We start from the raw sequence: 17,775 nt of genomic DNA, 5'->3' as shown, positions 1-17,775 counted from the left end.
ATGCTTTTCAGTGGATTACTGATTTATCCGTTCGAATTATATTTGATAATTTCACAGTGAAAATTATCAAAATATAATTTCACTCTTTTCAATGACGAAACTACTTTTTTAAGATTTTCCCCATGTGGTACCTCAATTTTATTTTTGCTGACAATTTTGACAATGTCAGGCTGTTTAGAGAAAAGCAAAGCTGAAATTGATAAATAACTTAAATGTCAAAAGTCATTAAAAGAAGAAAACTTACTTCTATTCATCCAAATTACCAATCACCAAATATCGTCTCTTAATTTTTTGTTTCATTTTTACAGGCTGAAAAATACATTCCTTTCACATGCAAAACTGTTCTTGATGACATTTGGGCATATTTAAGTATCCAACGAGCAATAACTGCCGTCTGCTTTATGAAAACTTGAATAGCAATGATAGCCATCAGCCCGAAGAATAAGTAATTAACCCAGCGTTCGTAAGGCAGCCTTTCAACAAATCCAAGTTTCCTATTTCCTAGCCGTTTTTTTAATGTTTACACATCTGTCAACACTTATATATTGTCTGTTGCAATCCTCAAATAAGTTTTCTTTCTTTTAAAAAGGTGTATGACTAACAAATCCAAATGATATCACTCTGAATCAAACACAATTATTTTCCTCCCGTGAAATACACAACTTTTAAAAATGGCGGCCGCTTACAGGTCTAATATAAATTCGCAGTAAGTAACAGAAATATGGATGGATGGTTGGACTTTTTCTCCTACTAGAATTGTTTGTTTTTATTATTAAAACAAGCAATCATTCATATTTATTTTAATTAAATGAATAATATCACCGCCATTTAACGTTTATTATCGAACTTATTTTTCAGCCCAAGACTTCTTGTATTTTATGAGAAATTCATACATTTTCACAATAGAGGCTACCAGTGGGGAAAACAGATTTTAATATTTAAAGTTAATATCAAGGAAATTTCGTTTTAACTTGTTTTTTAGCATAAAATAAAAAGAAAATTTATTTGTTTGTTGTGTAAGATGTAATTTTATTTCATCTCGTGAACTTTAAAAACAGTATTCTCACTCGTGGCTACGCCACTCGTTAGAATACAGTTTTAAAGCTCACTCGATCAAATAAAATTTTATCTTTCACACAAACAAACAAATATCCTCTATGTAAACATAATTCGGAACATAATTCTATGATTCTATGATGAAATACCAAATATCAACGACAAAAATATTAAAGTTTTCAGCAAGAAACAAGTAGACCCCATTTTTTTAGACTTTGAAAAACCTTTTGGTTTTGAAAATTTCTATTGAAAATGCAAAACTATGGCATAACACTGAAACAAGTCCCACGGGACGTGCTATTTTCTGCTGATAATGCTTTATACCTACCCCTAACAATCAAGTCAGCAATCAGAAGGATTGAAATGCCTTAAACAGTGGGAGTTGGATTCGAACATGATGTTCAACGTATCCAAATATCAAGTCACACGTCACAAGACTGAAACATCCTGTACCAACTAACATCGGCCAAATACTTGACAGAGAAACTGGTCGACTGAAATAGGCAAACCAAACCAAGGTTATTTATGTCGTAATATAAACATAAACTCAGAACATAACCCCTTAAGGCCATGGCATATAAGACCCTGTTCGACCACATCTGAAGTCTGTCCCGTATAGCCAAAGTCTAAGTGATGAGATAGAATCTGCTCGCGTTGGGTCAAATCTGTTTTATAAGCGAATTAGAAATTAAAGGTCATCGAATATATGTTGCTTCATATATTAAGTTTGGTTGTTATATTACTTGGACAATTATTACAAGCAAATATAAAGCACTTGTGTATTTAACAGTTCGTTAAATACACGGTTGGTGAGGTAATTATATCTCAAACCATAAATTAATGTACCATTTTTCACAACCTATATATAACTTCTTGCCACCCATGTTTAGAATGTCATAATGCGGTAAAAATGGCACATTTGGTACGCCTACCCACATATATGTACGTCGAATGTCTGAAAAGCATTTTGGTTCCCTTTATGTAAAAGGAGTTCTTTCATTTATTCTCAAAACTTGAGAGAAATGTATGGATAGAACGGTAAGTTATTGCCCTTAACTGACTTTGGTGTCTGTAACAAGTGGTTGATGTTGATTTTTCAGAAGTCATCGGACAAATTTACAAAAGAAAAAAAATCGAAAAGTTAATGTGCAATTTGTAGTAATTTACTTTAAACAAAGCGCTTGGAATCTGGAAATAGGGAGATCCCTAGATAGTTATGAAAACAAATTTCAAAAGGGAAAAATGCAGCCTGGGGTTGATCGAGTGTGTCAAAATTTTAAAATTTATGATTATGATGTGAACTAAATTGAGTTGTCAAAATCCGTATCCTTATCACAAAGTAAATATTTTTGGCCAGTCGTACTGAATTTTATGTTTATTTTCAATTGTACATCAAAAATACTGATAACATATATTTTATATTATATAAATGTATGATATATACTGCACGTTTGTATCGTCAATTTTCATTGAATAATAGTTATAATACATTATATTCAAGGATACTATCAATTTATGAAGATATTTTATATTATTCTCTAATAAAGTAATTTTGACTTATTATAAACGACTGTTTGCAATATAATTTTTTATTCAATTATACTATATCTACAAACAACAAATATGGCCGTATAATCTATCAAAACACTTTAACACTGATAATACGAGTATGTATACATTTGATAATGGTAACATTTATTATCATACATTTGGCATTTTGCCTTCGATTTTTCGAAAATACCTTTATCTTATTATCTTTATTGCGCAGTTCGATACAGAATGTGCGATCGTCACATGAAAATCAGTACAGTATGTGAACGAAGAGGGAAGAAGAATCAGAACAGTAAGTTATTTATCTATATGAATTATAAATGTATACGTAAATATTAAGGATATGGTTAATACATTGATAAAGATGTCAGTAGGTGAGAAAATTGTTCTTTTGATTGTTATGTAAACTGCCTTCGTCAATATCTAGCAGAAGATTAACTTTTCAGATGACCGAGAAACTGTCATGTGATTGATATCTATGTTAAAAGACCATTCGCGCATCGGGAACAACTCGCCGACTTTTCATAAAACTTACTTCTATGTATTAGTAGTGACATATTCTTCCCCCCACCCCACCTCTTTTTTGACATGAAATGGAAATTACGTGTCTATTGTGGAAAAGATGCGATTGAAAAGTATGTCTGGCAATCACAATCAATTTAATAAGCCCCTTGACATACTATTTAAGTCATACAATTTAAGTAAAACCAACAGGTACACATTTTGTACCTTCGGTTTCCTTACACATATTAATAATAAGTATATAACAATTATACATTTTACTTTTTTATCTATAAATTTACTCAAGTTATTTCGACTTTTATACGATTAAATGAGATAATCTTAGAAAAAAAATCCAATTGTTTTACAGCATTATCATGTTTAATTTTGTAGATTCGTGCGAAATACCGTACCCATTCCTTGTATACTTTTTATATCGTGTTCAAGGCCCTTATCCGATTACTGACCAAAAAAGCCAAAAATATTGTAATTGAAGATACACTAGAAGGCAAACAATCCATAAGACAAGCTTTTTTCTATGCCTGTGGTTTATATGCACTCAAGGTATAATTGAAAAAATTTCACCGCCTACAATAGCCGGCATAATTCATAGTTGTAAATATCATGTATCATGAGATAAATACTCAGTAGTGTATTTTTACTTCCGTCTTGTTTCATGATCAAATATCCGGCTACGTTACCCGTTCTAACAAACGTATAATACATGGTCCGCAAGCAATGTATCACTGATGAAAAGAAGGTTGTTGCTTTTGAGTCCTTTTTTTCAAACGACTGAATTTTAATAGTTCATCAATGTTCATTTTTAAAGGATATGGAAATGGCTGAGACGACGGACGAGTTAATAGTAAGGGCAGATTTAGCTTTGCATCAAAAGAAATTCGATGATGTAAAGAGATATATTGAGCAAGCTTTTAAACAAGTTTCTGACGAGAAAAACGATTACATTAAAACATATTCTAAAAGGAATGAAGAGAAAGAAGAAGCAATAGCTCGGTGGTATTTAAAGTGCGGATATATTTTCTTTCAGGTGAGTATCGTTGAACTTGATTTTTATTATTATTTTTATTAAATATTTTCCATCCATCAGCATGCGTGCGTGTGTGTGTGTGCGTGCGTGTGTGCGTGCGTGCGTATTATTAAAGGCTAAAGATGTAATTAATGAGCAAGTGAAAAAAATGACATTCAAGGAAACGTTTTCAGTCGCCAACGCCCACGTTGTTTTTTATTACTTATTTGACCAAAATAATTAAGCACAATGTTAGTGTTAATAAAGGATTATGAATAATATATGATCATGAATTTGGTTATGTATTCGAAAAAGTAGGAACAATTATCAAAATTTGTCTGTAAATGAATTACTATTAAAGGGATTGCGCTGGTATTTTTGACATGACTGGGCGAGCAATAATTTTTCGAGATTAATGTTCCAATTGGTGTACGTCTGGGCCAGTAACTTGTGTTCAAAATTTCAGATCATTCGCTCTCTCAATTTTTCCCAGAATTATTATTTTAATTGTGAAAAGTAACCAAAATTGATAAGCGTTTCGACGTTTTTCATTCAAATCGGACTAAATATACCACAAAAAATATGATTTTCATTTTTTTTTTAAGTAAACTTCTTAATCATCTTTGAAAACCTTATTGTTTTAAGTGTCCGAGCTCTATATAAGAAATTAAAATTTTAGACATTTGGACATCAGTGGAGTTCCTTTAAGTCTTGGCAAATAGTTTTAGCCTATTAATTTTATGCTGATATTGAACCATTTTATTTACACTGAAAAATAACAAATATTTTTGGAAATAATTTAACTTTAACAAAGATGAAAAAAAAGTATGAAACAAAAAGTCTAAAAATGTATTATTCATTCCCCTGCTATAAGTTACTTCTGCTTTATCTGACAAGAAATATACATTAGACAGTCTATTTATGTTAACTTTCGTATAAGTAACGTGTTTGCATATTTGACTTAAGTAAGATTGGGTGTATTCATAGATACTCTTAGATACTTACTTATTTGAAAATTTTATTTTGATGGAAAAACAATAAAATTTAAATAAACAAACATTTTTACATTTAAAATTTAATTTCAGAAAATAATGCGTTACTTTATGAAAATGCATATTACTCTTATGTTTTAAAGTAAAATAATACAATTTCTTTCCAAAAATATTGTTTTAGACACCCTGAGGAACTTAAAACCAGCTATGTTAAACTTTATATTTAGTGTGCATCAGGCAATTTATAAATATCATTTAAAGCCATATTATAGATAAATGAGGTGTTGCGCGTCCGGAGTGCCACACTGGGTCAGAAGAGCACCATGCTCATAAGGCATATGTTTTGAAATAGGTTGACGGACTTCCAACAAGTCCTTTTTTCTCAGTATTGCCAAAAAATAACATACTAATAATGTGGTTATTTGACTTTTTCTATGTCATCTATTTTCTATTCGAAGTATCTTTCTTTTCAATTCCCTTTTTCTCCTAAATGTCTGAGTATTTTATAACAAAATTAAAGAAACAAAGAACAACGTCTTGATCTTCATCTGCGGTGTCATATTTTTAAGTTGCAAGAAAGTACTTTTTGTTTTTTATAAAACAGAATTAATACTGGGATAAACATAGAAAAAAGGTTCCACCCGATTTCAAACCAACTAGCTGATTTATTTATTTATTTGCGGATTTACTTACTGCGTATAGAGTCAAATGGAATAAATATCTCATAAAATGCGCAATTATATGGTTGTTCACTTGCAGTTTAACTATGATTACCGGTGGACTTTGATCATATTTTTATATCTCAGGACAGTTTTGTTTATCGTGCTTAAATGTTTTATACTAACTTTTTGTTTGGATAACAGTGGAAAGATAACGATCACAGTTTATCAGTATATTATATTACAAAAAATGTATTACAAATAAAATACGAATCATTATTTAATTTTACCCATGAAATATGGTGCTATATCAGTCAAATATATTTCATATTTTTTAAAAATAAATATGAAATATAAATATGAAAGTGGGCGGAGTCAAAACTCATATTTATTTTAAGGGACTTCTTTCGCCATTTTGTTTGAAAAATCTTATAAATACAAACAACTTTTTTGTTGAATTTTGTTTTGAAAACTATCTAGAATGATAGAAAATGGTCTAACTAAGAAAATAAATCCGAACACCAATATCTTTCATTCAGTCATTAACGCTGTACAGACGTTTAAAAAGTTTTTTACGTGACGTCACAATCTAGCGCTAAATATCGCGTGCAAAACAAGACGATACTTATATTGCTCCGCGCTGTATAATTGCAGTTGCGTAGTGCTCAGGCAAGGAGGTTCATAACCATTTCTCTTTGATAATGAAATTAAATAAAAAGGTTATTTTTTCCCGTCCCGGCTTGTGAAAATATGTGGCATTTTATCATGTTTCGTGAAAATATATTCCATATTTCACGAAAAACGAAAAAATATCCTCTTAATATTCGAAAAATATACGGAAAAAGAAAACAAAGTTATTGCCTATGGAAGACTATGCAGACGGAATGATTATAAGTACAATACAATTTAAAACGTAGATATACAAGCATTTCCTACTGTGAAAGCCTTCTATTTCTTGAATTCGTAAAATTAAGTACTTCATATACAGGATAGAAGATTTTCTATTTTGTTATTATTGCAAGCGACAAACTTTCAAAAAGTCACTTGATAATGCGTGTAATGAATGACATTTCAACTACGAGAAAATAGCGCTTAAAGTAAGATGGAGTGAAGAGGATGTGGAAAAACAGGGTAGCCGGATTTGTTGGATGTTGAATCCAAAATACTCAAATAAACATTCTAGACTACGAAGTTTAAAAAAAATGGAGGACACTTTTTTACTGAAATCGTTTCTCACGAAAACAAACACCATTCTTCTGTTTAAAACATGGTCAAAGAATAATCTTAGGACGCCCAGTCTTTTCATTATACCAGAAGTAGATGGTAATTTTCTTAATGTACCATATAGTATCTACGACCGAACCTTTTGTCTACCTCATTAATGATTTCCTTATTTGATTAATACCAACAATTGTAAAATATACAGATATTCCAGCAATAATACTGTCAAGATTCTACAGGAGTGAAATATTTTGGAAGGAGCGTAATGATTCATTAAATAGAATTACAATTTGACGCCAGTGTTGTATTGCTTTGATAATTGTACATTTGCTTTGCAACTAAAACATACAGTCTGAAAACGTCTTTAGAGTAAAGCTGAACTTTTTTTTATTTTGCCAAAAACAGTAAGTAATTCCTTTATTGGTCTATTTATCAATTATAAAAATACCATTTGTTTCATTATAGTTGTGTGACTATTGGAGAAGTATTAGATGCTCATGGATGGGTAAGTTCAATTGTAATCCAAAATATACTAAATTAATATATTGAAATAATATTGTAAGGACCTTACTAATATTTATTTTGTTAACTCGAGTTTTATTCAAACCTTCCCACTGATAGCAATGATTCCCGAATATTATTTAAAATTTACACGCGGACATTATTTACAATTCATATAAAACATATTTTTACCTTTGAACATATATTTGCGCTAATTGTTTTAATATAATTCATAAGCCATACACATAATTATAGTTTACTGCGTCTAAACAAACGAAACAATGTACCGGGTGTATCTGCATATGTGTAGATTATTGTTGTAATTAACTATGCTTTTTATACTAATATATTGATATAATAATTATAACCAGCGGCAGTATTCTCAGACAAGGCGGAATTTAACTCTTTTGAGAGTGATACACGGTGGATAAAACTTCTCAAAAACCAACCGAGGGAGAGATTAGTTAGAATACACAAGGTAGATATGATTAAAATGGTATAAATAAATCTAGTGAATCTCTTAGGAACTAGAAAAACTAGTAATATTTCGTTATGTTTCTTCCTTTTATCGGAGATAACTGTGCTTGAATTAAATGATGTATTTTATACACCTTCTAATATCATAACTCTAATCGAAAGTTGGCCATTTTAAAAGCCTAAATTCAATTTCAATCAGTCATATAAACCAGTTGATAAAATTGTTTTGGTTTACAACAGTAAATAGATTTAAAAAATGAGATAATGATAAGTGATAAAAAAGTAATGACAGCTAATCTTTAATATCGTGGTGGATTGAGTTGAACGGAAGTAAATCGTTATAATGACAAGATAGAATTTCTCGGGGGAACTTATCAGATAACAAAGTGGTGTGTCATTATTACCTACAGTAACTTATATTGGCATTGTAAATTCTTTGGACACCTAGTTCTTACACTAAAGAAGATTAAAAAGCTAAAAAGGCTTAGAAGCATGTACAATGTAACCAGTTTGTCAACGGCTGGTTCAGAAAAAATCAGTAGTTGAATGCAATGGATACATAGTTGTGATAGCCAAGGTATGTAACGATAATAATATGCACTAACTGAACATGATTTTTTTATTAAATAACTTATTCATTAAAATAAATATATTTTATAATAATTTAAATCTGATTATATTCCCTTTAAACATAAACATTATATTGTATACTTATTGCGACGGAGCGATAAAAGTTCGTTTACTTTAAACAACTTGCCTATAACCGTTCTCGGTTTGAGTCACGCCAGCGTGCGTTCATGTGAGTTGACGATATATCGTTGGTTCTACTCGCCATATGACCTCTACTTGGTTGCTGCGACGTTAACCAAAAACTATATCTTTAATCTTTACTGCTTACATTTTGTATTTAATTCTAGGCTAATAATTAGTTTTAGGCATCTCTTAAAACGTATTTCTTGTTTGTTTCAGGTTCTTCATTCCCAACGTTTTAGTGGGAAGCCATTGCGCCCATGGGTTGTGGCAGATAAGTATGGGACTGTAGCAGCTGTTCACTGTAATTGTATGGTAGGTCTTGGAGAGGCCTGATCACACATAACCGCGCTGTTTTTCGACATAGATGCAACTGTACGCATAAGAAACTCTAAAATTGTATATGTTATTGTAATTGTAAACGTAAATTTAAACATTCTCTGGATGCTTTCTAAAGTCCAGCCACTGTATGTCAGACGCCAAAACTTCATAGAGAAGACAGCGCACCAGAAGCTACCGATGAAGATATCACATTTCTATAGAAAATATGGCTAAATGTAACCCCACTTCTACCAGTTTATCAATTATCAAAAGACTACAAAAGTATTGACTGAACTGAAAGTTGAAAATTGTATTTCCATGACCTGAATGAGCTGAAAAAGCACCGTGTCCCTTTAATGAACTCAATATATCATAAGGCACTCAAAAGAAGGGTGATGTTGAAAATGTAACATAAGAACAGTCTTTATGCACATTTTGGAATACATCCCACGCTTGACGGGTTACAGCTTCTTAAGCAAAGGTTCTGTATAAATTTCCAGTTATACTCTTGACCAAAGAGCATGACCAAAGGATGTATTTCCATGCCTCTGCTGACAAACAGCAATTGTAGGGACCAAGTGTCCTTTCAACAGTAGTATTAAGTTCTTGAAAAGTACGACTACTTAATAATTGATGACAGTGGTGAACAAAATATCAGTATCAATACCAAGTACAAACTCAATTGGGCTGTTCGAATCTTGAATTTCGCTTTTTTCTTGTGTGGGCTGAAAATGAAATTCATGTTCAACAGGTCATGTTTAACTAGGTTGTTTTGGAAAATATAACGTTTTGCGCCCAAGCTATTTTCAATGTTGGCATCCTTCCAGAACTTGTAGAAAAATATTACTCGCGTTTCCTTCTTTGAATAAGGCGGCATTGTAACCAACAGCATCTTGTACCACACCCCAAATACTGTTCTTTCGGCTGTGTATTCAAGTAACGATCGGAATGATTAGTCGCATGACTCCAAAGTACTATACTGCTTTTGCCAGAAAGAAACTAATAGGAGTAATGATTACCTGTGAGAATCAGATCTGTAACAATGACTTTGTTTCATTATCAGTGTGCGGGAATTAAGCGCAAACCTCGTGGATGGCAAGGAATGCAAGCGTAAATTAACACAAGCTAGTTATGGAAATACTAAACTAATGGCAAAGAACACAGAGCAACTATGATATTTATACTTCTTTAATAATGATATGAAAACTATACTGTATATAACACGTTTACCTTACCAAAATTCCTTCTAGAGCAATAATAAAGTTATAGATATGGTGGTAAACAGGACTCCAGATAGAGAAGCTGGAAAAAAAGATTAATATGTATCTTCAAAGATATATATTTTTAACAGCTAAGTAGAGTTCTCCGACCAGTGAGAAATTGATTAAAATGTTCACTACCGCTCGCTTTCTACATTCTATTAATTAATCAACAGTCCGTTCATAATCTAATCGATAACGATTGTTAAACGGCATCAAAGTCATGAAGTATCCTTTAACTTGAAACGGGCTATAACTGACCGGACAATTAAACCTTGAAAAAGTAAAACTTCATGATATCAAAATGGCGCTGACCATAAATTAAATTGGCGCGCTCCATATACATTATGAATGCTTTGGATTTCTTGGAAAGTCTTATATCGTCATGTCTCAGTGAGTTTCATCAAACATAGTTCTTCCTTCTCATGAGAAGGAAGAATATGATAGTATATTGATATCATATTGAAAACTATGTTCAGGTTTCTCTTTTATAAAAGTTATATAGTATATTTTGACTACAGGTGTAAATTTAAAGCACATGAGTTATATGACACTATAAGAAAAACATTAAAGCAGCACACCTACAGATAAACACAAATCGGATTGTAATATTCATATTCAACTTTTAATCATAAAATAATACATGATATTGGTACTGCTTTGTCTTGTACAAAACAATTACATTCATGTATATTAATATGTGGTACTTAAATTAAATGTGATAGAAAATTTTTAATCTTGTTGATTTTGTTGCCCTGTGTAACTTTTTACATGCATTGACAACAATGAAGAGTATACAATCTTTCTCAATTTTTAGTTAAAGTCAGATACAGTGTAACATAGATTAACTAATCAACAAGCCAGAATTATCACTATATCCATTATGGTTATGCCCCCACTATCCTTTGTCGTTAAAATGTTGATCGCTATAAAATCATTTACAGAGAGTGACTACCTTATAGCAATTAGTGACTTTGGCTTTTACAGCAACCGGTGACACCAAAAGCAACCGTTTGCTTTCTTTAACAACCATTGACTTCCATATCAACCAGTGATTTTTCAAAGAAACCATTGTTTTTTCCATAGCGAAATGTAAACTGTCAATACCAACCAATGACTTTCATAGCAAACACTGACTTTTTACATAGCAGCCAGTGATTTCTTAAGCAAACGTTATATCAACGAGTGTAACTACCATTGTATTCCATAACAATCACTGTTTTCCGAGGAAACCATTGATTTTGCAGCCAGTGACTTCTTTCGTAACTATTGTTTTCCCTTAGCAATGGCAACCAGTAATTTGTTCACACATGCACTGTCAGATACAAATATAAACTTTGTGATTTCAGTTTTTTTATCTGCTTTTCATTTATAGTTTACAATATACTATGTTCCTTGTTATTAAGAGCATTTTTTATCAAGTGAGTGAAATTAGGGCCATCATGTCCCGCTTGTTTATAAAAAACCTTTGAGTTGCCCCCTTTAGACCGTCATTAAGTACAAATGTGTATATCCGAACGTTTCATATTGCTTTACACATATACTTTTCTCAATATTGTTTTTGCAGAAACTCTGTTCATTTCTTTCAAATGATCTCGATGCAGCAGCTGCGTTGGCAATGGATTTTTCCAAGTGGCAACGATGTTTAGATATTGACCACACTATCAACAAAGTTTTCATTTTTTTACGAGACGGTTTCTCTATTGGTCCAGACATAATCTTGCGGAATGAAGGACGCCACAAAGCTTTCGTACGAATGGCAAAATGCTACTTCAATATTGTAAGTTTTTTTAATAAGTTATAAAGCGTTAGTCGTATAATCGTGGAGAGAAACGCTATTTTGTAACTATGACAAAGCTTATTGTATCAAAATAATTGTTTACTTAAATAAATATATATAGGAAGTTGAAAATACACGAAAGTTTTTACAAGTATATTGTTTGTGTCGCCTTCAACAGAGTTGCGGCGAAATATAGAGATCTTTTCTCCGTCATCTTTCTGTCTGTCCATCACAAAACTTGTCCGCACTACTTCTAAAAACTACTATTGTAATCTTTCCAAATTTTACAGGAATGATTTTTGCCAGAGTTTTGGTCATTAAATGATTTTGTTTTTAAAGTTTGCCCGGATAACTTCGCTTATACCATTTACGCAATTTGTAAGAAACTTTACAGGATTTAACTGTGCCTCCAAGTACTTGCGCATTTTACACAGGCTTTGCGATTTGAATGATATGTGGCTCGACTTTTTCGGAGAAAAAAACCTATTGCTACTGTCTTGATATCCATGACGTTGCCGTTGCTGTTGCCCTTTTTTGACGAATACATAGAACTTGTTCATAATGAAATGCCTTTATACTTAGACACAGCAGCCATTTGGACAAGACCTTCACGTTGACTAGATAGACATTGAACTTCACTCAAAAATTACATTGACCTTTAACAAATATTTGAATGTTGCTTGACTTCAGCAATAATTGGCTATAACTTTGATTTTTATGAATGGATCGTCTTCAAACTTGGACATATTAACCCTTTAGGCCTTCATGAACACTTAATAGTTGATGACTTTCACTTATCAATGACCTTAACTTTGAAAGTCCAAAAATTGTACTTTGCTTGTATTTCCTATAATTGGCTATACATTTGTTATTTATGAATTAATTGTATTCAAACTTACACGTTATAATTCTTACGAACACGACATTTATGTATTAAACTGATTTTGATCTTTACTTATCAATGACATTGATCTTGAAGGTCAAATTGTTTGTTTTTTATCCTTACTATGACTGGTAAAAATATTGTTATTTTTTAATGGAATGTCTTCATACTTTGGAATATCTAACTTAAGAACTCGTGTCTTAAATTGAATCACACCAAATTAGGCCTTGATTGTTAATTATCTTGTTTGTTTGTTTGTTTTGGGTTTACGTCACATCGACACAGTATAGGTCATATCGCGACGTTCCAGCTTTACTGGTGGAGGAAGACCTCAGGTGCCCTTCCATGCATTATTTCAGGCACGAACGGGCACCTGAGTAGAACCACCGACTTTCCGTAAGCTAGCTGGATAGCTTCCTCACATGAAAGAATCCAAAGTCCCTGTCGGGATTCGAACCCACAGCGGTGAGGGGCAAGTGGTTTGAAGTCAACGACCTTAACCGCTCGGCCACGGACGCCCCTTAATTACCTTGACCTTAAAGGTAAAATTATTGTAACATAACAGGATTTCTTTTTTTATGATTTAGTACAACTTTGTAAGTTATAGATTTGTGGAACAGGACAAAAAAAGTTTTCATTGTTTTTGTCATTGACCTTCTCACTGAAGGTCAAATTAGTAATTTTGAAACAATTGGCTGTATTTTTGTCATTTATATATGGATTTCATTTATACTTGGGCAAAAGAACACTTGTTACAAAACTAATTTAGATATGACCTAGACCTTTACATGACATTGACTAGTCAAATATTGAATTTAGCAAAGGTTGTTATAACTTTGTTATTTATGTACAGATTTGATTATACTGAACAGAAGAACTCTTATGACAAAACCGACATGTTGAATTATTCTGGTATGTTCATATCCTTAACTTGACCTCGAAAGTCATGGTCAAATTATTGACATTTGCTTGAGTTGTCATTACTTCGTTATTAATTCAAAAATTTGAGTTATACTTGGACAAAACACGTTCAATTTTTCTGATATGATTTTAACCTATAATTGAGCTTCTAGGTCAGATTATTGAAATTTACTTATATTGTAATAACTTTGTTGTTTTCTTTAAAGATTTGATTCATTTGGAGACAAAAGAACACTTATTAGAAATGATGGGAATTTAAATGTAACTTTGACAGTCAAGGTCAAATGCGGAATTATTTTAATTATGATTTGTTTAAGAGAGTTGTCTAGGAGTATTCTTATCTGCAAAATTCTTTCTTCAATGTGTTTAATGTTAGAAGTAAGAAACAACCGAGCATGGTTTCCCCCTGGTGGTGTTTCCTCTTTGGCTGAGATATGGCCAGCGTTATGGCATGGTAAAATTTATGTGTCTGCTGAGTCACAGTAGCCGCAACTGCTGCAAAGTAGCCGCGACACATGGGGTCTGGTCTATCACTCTTCGATACAGCTGCTTAACTGGAGATATACATCAGGCAATACATGTGATCACTGATCGCCTTTGTTTTATAATTTAAATGTCGATTGTAATATCTTAAGTAGACTTGATCTAACATACAAAATGTAAAGCATCGCCTATTTTATACAAATATTTAAGTTTAGATACGATACTGGTTAAGGAAATTCAAAGACGATCGGTATGACATAAAAGTGTTTTCTTTTGCATTTTTTCAAGAATGACCATGACAATACAAGAGTGTTTTGCAAGTTTGGTAAGTTTTTCATGCAATGTTCTTTAAATAATCATTTTGATTAAATTCTATTTTTCTTTAAAGATATTGACGTGTTTTGTTCAAATTCTAGTACTTCGGGATCATTAATTTCACTATTTCAAGAAATTAAAGACTGAATACCGCTTAAGCTGGTGCAAGCTATAGGACCGTGATAGATGATGCACATATCGTTATCTCTCAATAACAGAATTAATCAAAACGACTCTGCAATGTTCAAACATGTTTTTCATCGCTTTCCAGTGATCGCTCTTTTCCAGATTTCATATATTATAAAAAAAACAACGTATTTAAAGAATGATAATGGTTCGTTGCTTTTAAGAACTTTAGTTAAAATAATGTAAAGAGAAAAATCATTGGAATATAGTGCGCATATGTCAGTTTCATTTACACTGATAGAGTTTCTTTTTTTACTTTAAGTATCTTACCGGTTTTACCAGAGGGATCTGTATGTTTTCCCTCCGTCCGCTGGTCCGTATGTTCGTCACACTGCCCGTCGGTCCACAAAAAAGGACCCCGTTGTAATTCAAAAAGTACAAAAATTATTTGTATGAGTCTTTAAGTATGAATAAACGGCAGTTTGGAGATAATGCACGTTTATTGTTTTCCTATTGTGAAAATTATTATTGCTATGGCAATAAATATACTTTAATATGGCAACATAAAGCATTCTTAAAGACTTCGCACTATTTCTGTATCAAACAGATAGGACAGGCAAGTGCATTATTACTCGATATATGAACATCATAGAAGAAAAGCTTACATGTTAAATGGTGTCAGATAGGATTTCAGTAAACTAATGACATCTGGAAAATTACTTCTACTTTCAATGTTGGTCAACATATTATTAACCATTCTCTTTGATATTAGCATTATATATTAATTTTTCTGGCATTATACATGTAGAATAATAATAAACAGTTTATCGTTCAAATTCGTTGTAATTTAGCACTCTGGCATACATGTATCGGCCTTTGTTATTATATTCATACGCATTCGAACTTGAATCGTTCATATGCACTTCTTTTTTAACTCGACCTTTTCTATGTAAAATCGATCTATTGATACAATCATGTCTTCCTTTCCCGTTGCCATTGCCGTTGCCGTCCATAAACTTTAAACATTATTCATTTCTTTTCTATTCTTTAAAGATTGTCTTTTTTATTTGGACGCAACAACCCTTTGGGCAAGATAATAGAAATGAATTAATTGTCTTCAGACTTGGGCACACAGCCTTAGGACAAAGCATTAAAGATTTAATCAAGATTTTGACATTGACACTGATTGACTATAGGTCAAATTAATGTATTTGCTACAATTGGCCATAATTATTGATTTAATTTATTCTGGGACAGAAAACAAGGAACAATAAAACTGTAAATGTTGAATATTTCAAAAATGACTCTTCCCTAAATAAACAAGAGGGCCATGATGGCCCTGAGGTCGCTCACCTGTATATAGGCCCCCGGAGCGGGGCCAGTTTAAACACCAGGGCTTTTATTTGAACAAACTTGGAAGACACCCATTAGAAGATGTTTCATGATGTTAAGTTTTTACTACACACATATAATGAAAAACAATGACCTCCCCCCCCCCTTTGGCAGGGCCAATTTTAACCCAAGGGCTTTTATTTGAACAAACTTGGTAGACACCCACAAGAAGATGTTTCGTGCTTAACAATCTAACCTCTAGCTCATTGGGTTTTTTAAAAGAAGCTTTTTTAAGTTTTTACTATACACATATAGTTAAAAACAACGACACCTCTGGGGCGGGGCCAGTTTTAACCCCAGGGCTTTTATTTGAACAAACTTTGTAAACACTTACTAGAAGATGTTTCATGCTTAATATCTAAACTCTAGCTATTTGGGTTTTTTAAAAGAAGATTTTTAAGTTTTTGCCATACACATATAATGAAAATCAATGACCCCCGGGGCGGGGCCAATTTTGACCCCAGGGCTTTTATTTGAACAAACTTTGTAGACACTCACTAGAAGATGTTTCATGCTAAATATGTAAACTCTAGCTATTTGGGTTTTTTCAAAGAAGATTTTTTAAGTTTTTGCTATACACACATAAGGAAAATCAATGACCCCCGGGGCGGGGCCAATTTTGACCCCAGGGCTTTTATTTGAACAAACTTGGTAGACACTTATTAGAAGATGTTTCATGCTAAATATCTTACCTCTAGCTCTATGGGTTCTTTAAAAGAAGATTTTTTAAGTTTTTACTATATGCATATAGGGAAAATCAATGACCCCCTGGGGCGGGGCCAATTTTGACCCCAGGGCTTTTATTTGAACAAACTTGGTAGACACTCACTAGCTCTTTGGCTCTTTGGGTTTTTTTAAAGAAGATATTTAACGTTTTTTCTTTCGGTTGCCATGGCAACCAGAGTTCTGCATGGAATGGAATTCTTTGAACAACTTTGTAAAGGCTTCACACAAGGAACATCCCTGTGAAGTTTCATTATGATCTGCCTTATGGTTTCAGAGGAGATGTCGTTTTAAAAGTGTGAACGGACAACGGACGACGTACGACGGACGACACGACGACGGACGAAGAGTGGTCCTAATAGCTCACCTTGAGCATATGCTCAGGTGAGCTAAAAAAGTAATTGAATTTTACTCAGATTGTCATTACTTTGTAATATCTTTACGATATGATTAATACTTAGACAAAATAATCCTTATGACAAAACCCAGATGTTAAATAATTCAAAAGTGACCTTGATCTTTAATTGGCGTTGTCCGTCAATGTCTAATAATTTATATTTTCTAAAATTGTCATAAAATATGATAAACAAGTTCAACAACGAAAGGCGGCGCTCAATGAACGCTATCCCACACGACCTAGAAACAAGAACCAGTGGCAAGAAGCCCAGGAGGACCCCAAACAAAAAAAGGACAGTGCACAAGGCAGAGTACGGACAGTTAATCACTAAAATGATATAAAAGAAGAAATAATTTGTAACTAATAAGGAAATCAAAGAAAACAAATGAATGAATAATAGGCCCATAAAGTAAAAGGACACAGGGGGAGGGGATAGGAAA

General features: G+C 32.5%; 1 protein-coding gene across 5 annotated transcripts in view; it reads left to right on the top strand.

The window, feature by feature from the left end:
* Positions 1–2,821: 2,821 nt before the first annotated feature.
* Positions 2,822–17,775, top strand: part of LOC132725201 (helicase with zinc finger domain 2-like) — a 33,106-nt gene continuing 18,152 nt past the window's right edge. Inside the window, exons 1-6 of one of the 5 annotated variants that reach the window (XM_060710286.1) lie at positions 2,822–2,899; positions 3,938–4,156; positions 7,473–7,512; positions 7,880–7,986; positions 11,883–12,095; positions 14,671–14,707. In XM_060710286.1, coding sequence (XP_060566269.1) covers positions 3,941–4,156; positions 7,473–7,512; positions 7,880–7,986; positions 11,883–12,095; positions 14,671–14,707 — 613 coding nt within the window. In that variant the 5' untranslated portion in view covers positions 2,822–2,899; positions 3,938–3,940. Of the gene's footprint in view, positions 2,900–3,937; positions 4,157–7,472; positions 7,513–7,879; positions 12,096–14,670; positions 14,708–17,775 lie in introns of those variants that run through there. The other 4 variants (XM_060710288.1, XM_060710291.1, XM_060710289.1 and 1 more) reach the window with 4 other exon arrangements.

Source organism: Ruditapes philippinarum, unplaced genomic scaffold (assembly GCF_026571515.1).
Source record: "Ruditapes philippinarum isolate M1 unplaced genomic scaffold, ASM2657151v2 ctg673_1_1_1_1, whole genome shotgun sequence".
Classification (NCBI taxonomy): domain Eukaryota; kingdom Metazoa; phylum Mollusca; class Bivalvia; order Venerida; family Veneridae; genus Ruditapes; species Ruditapes philippinarum.
This window is presented reverse-complemented; position numbering and strand designations above follow the sequence as displayed.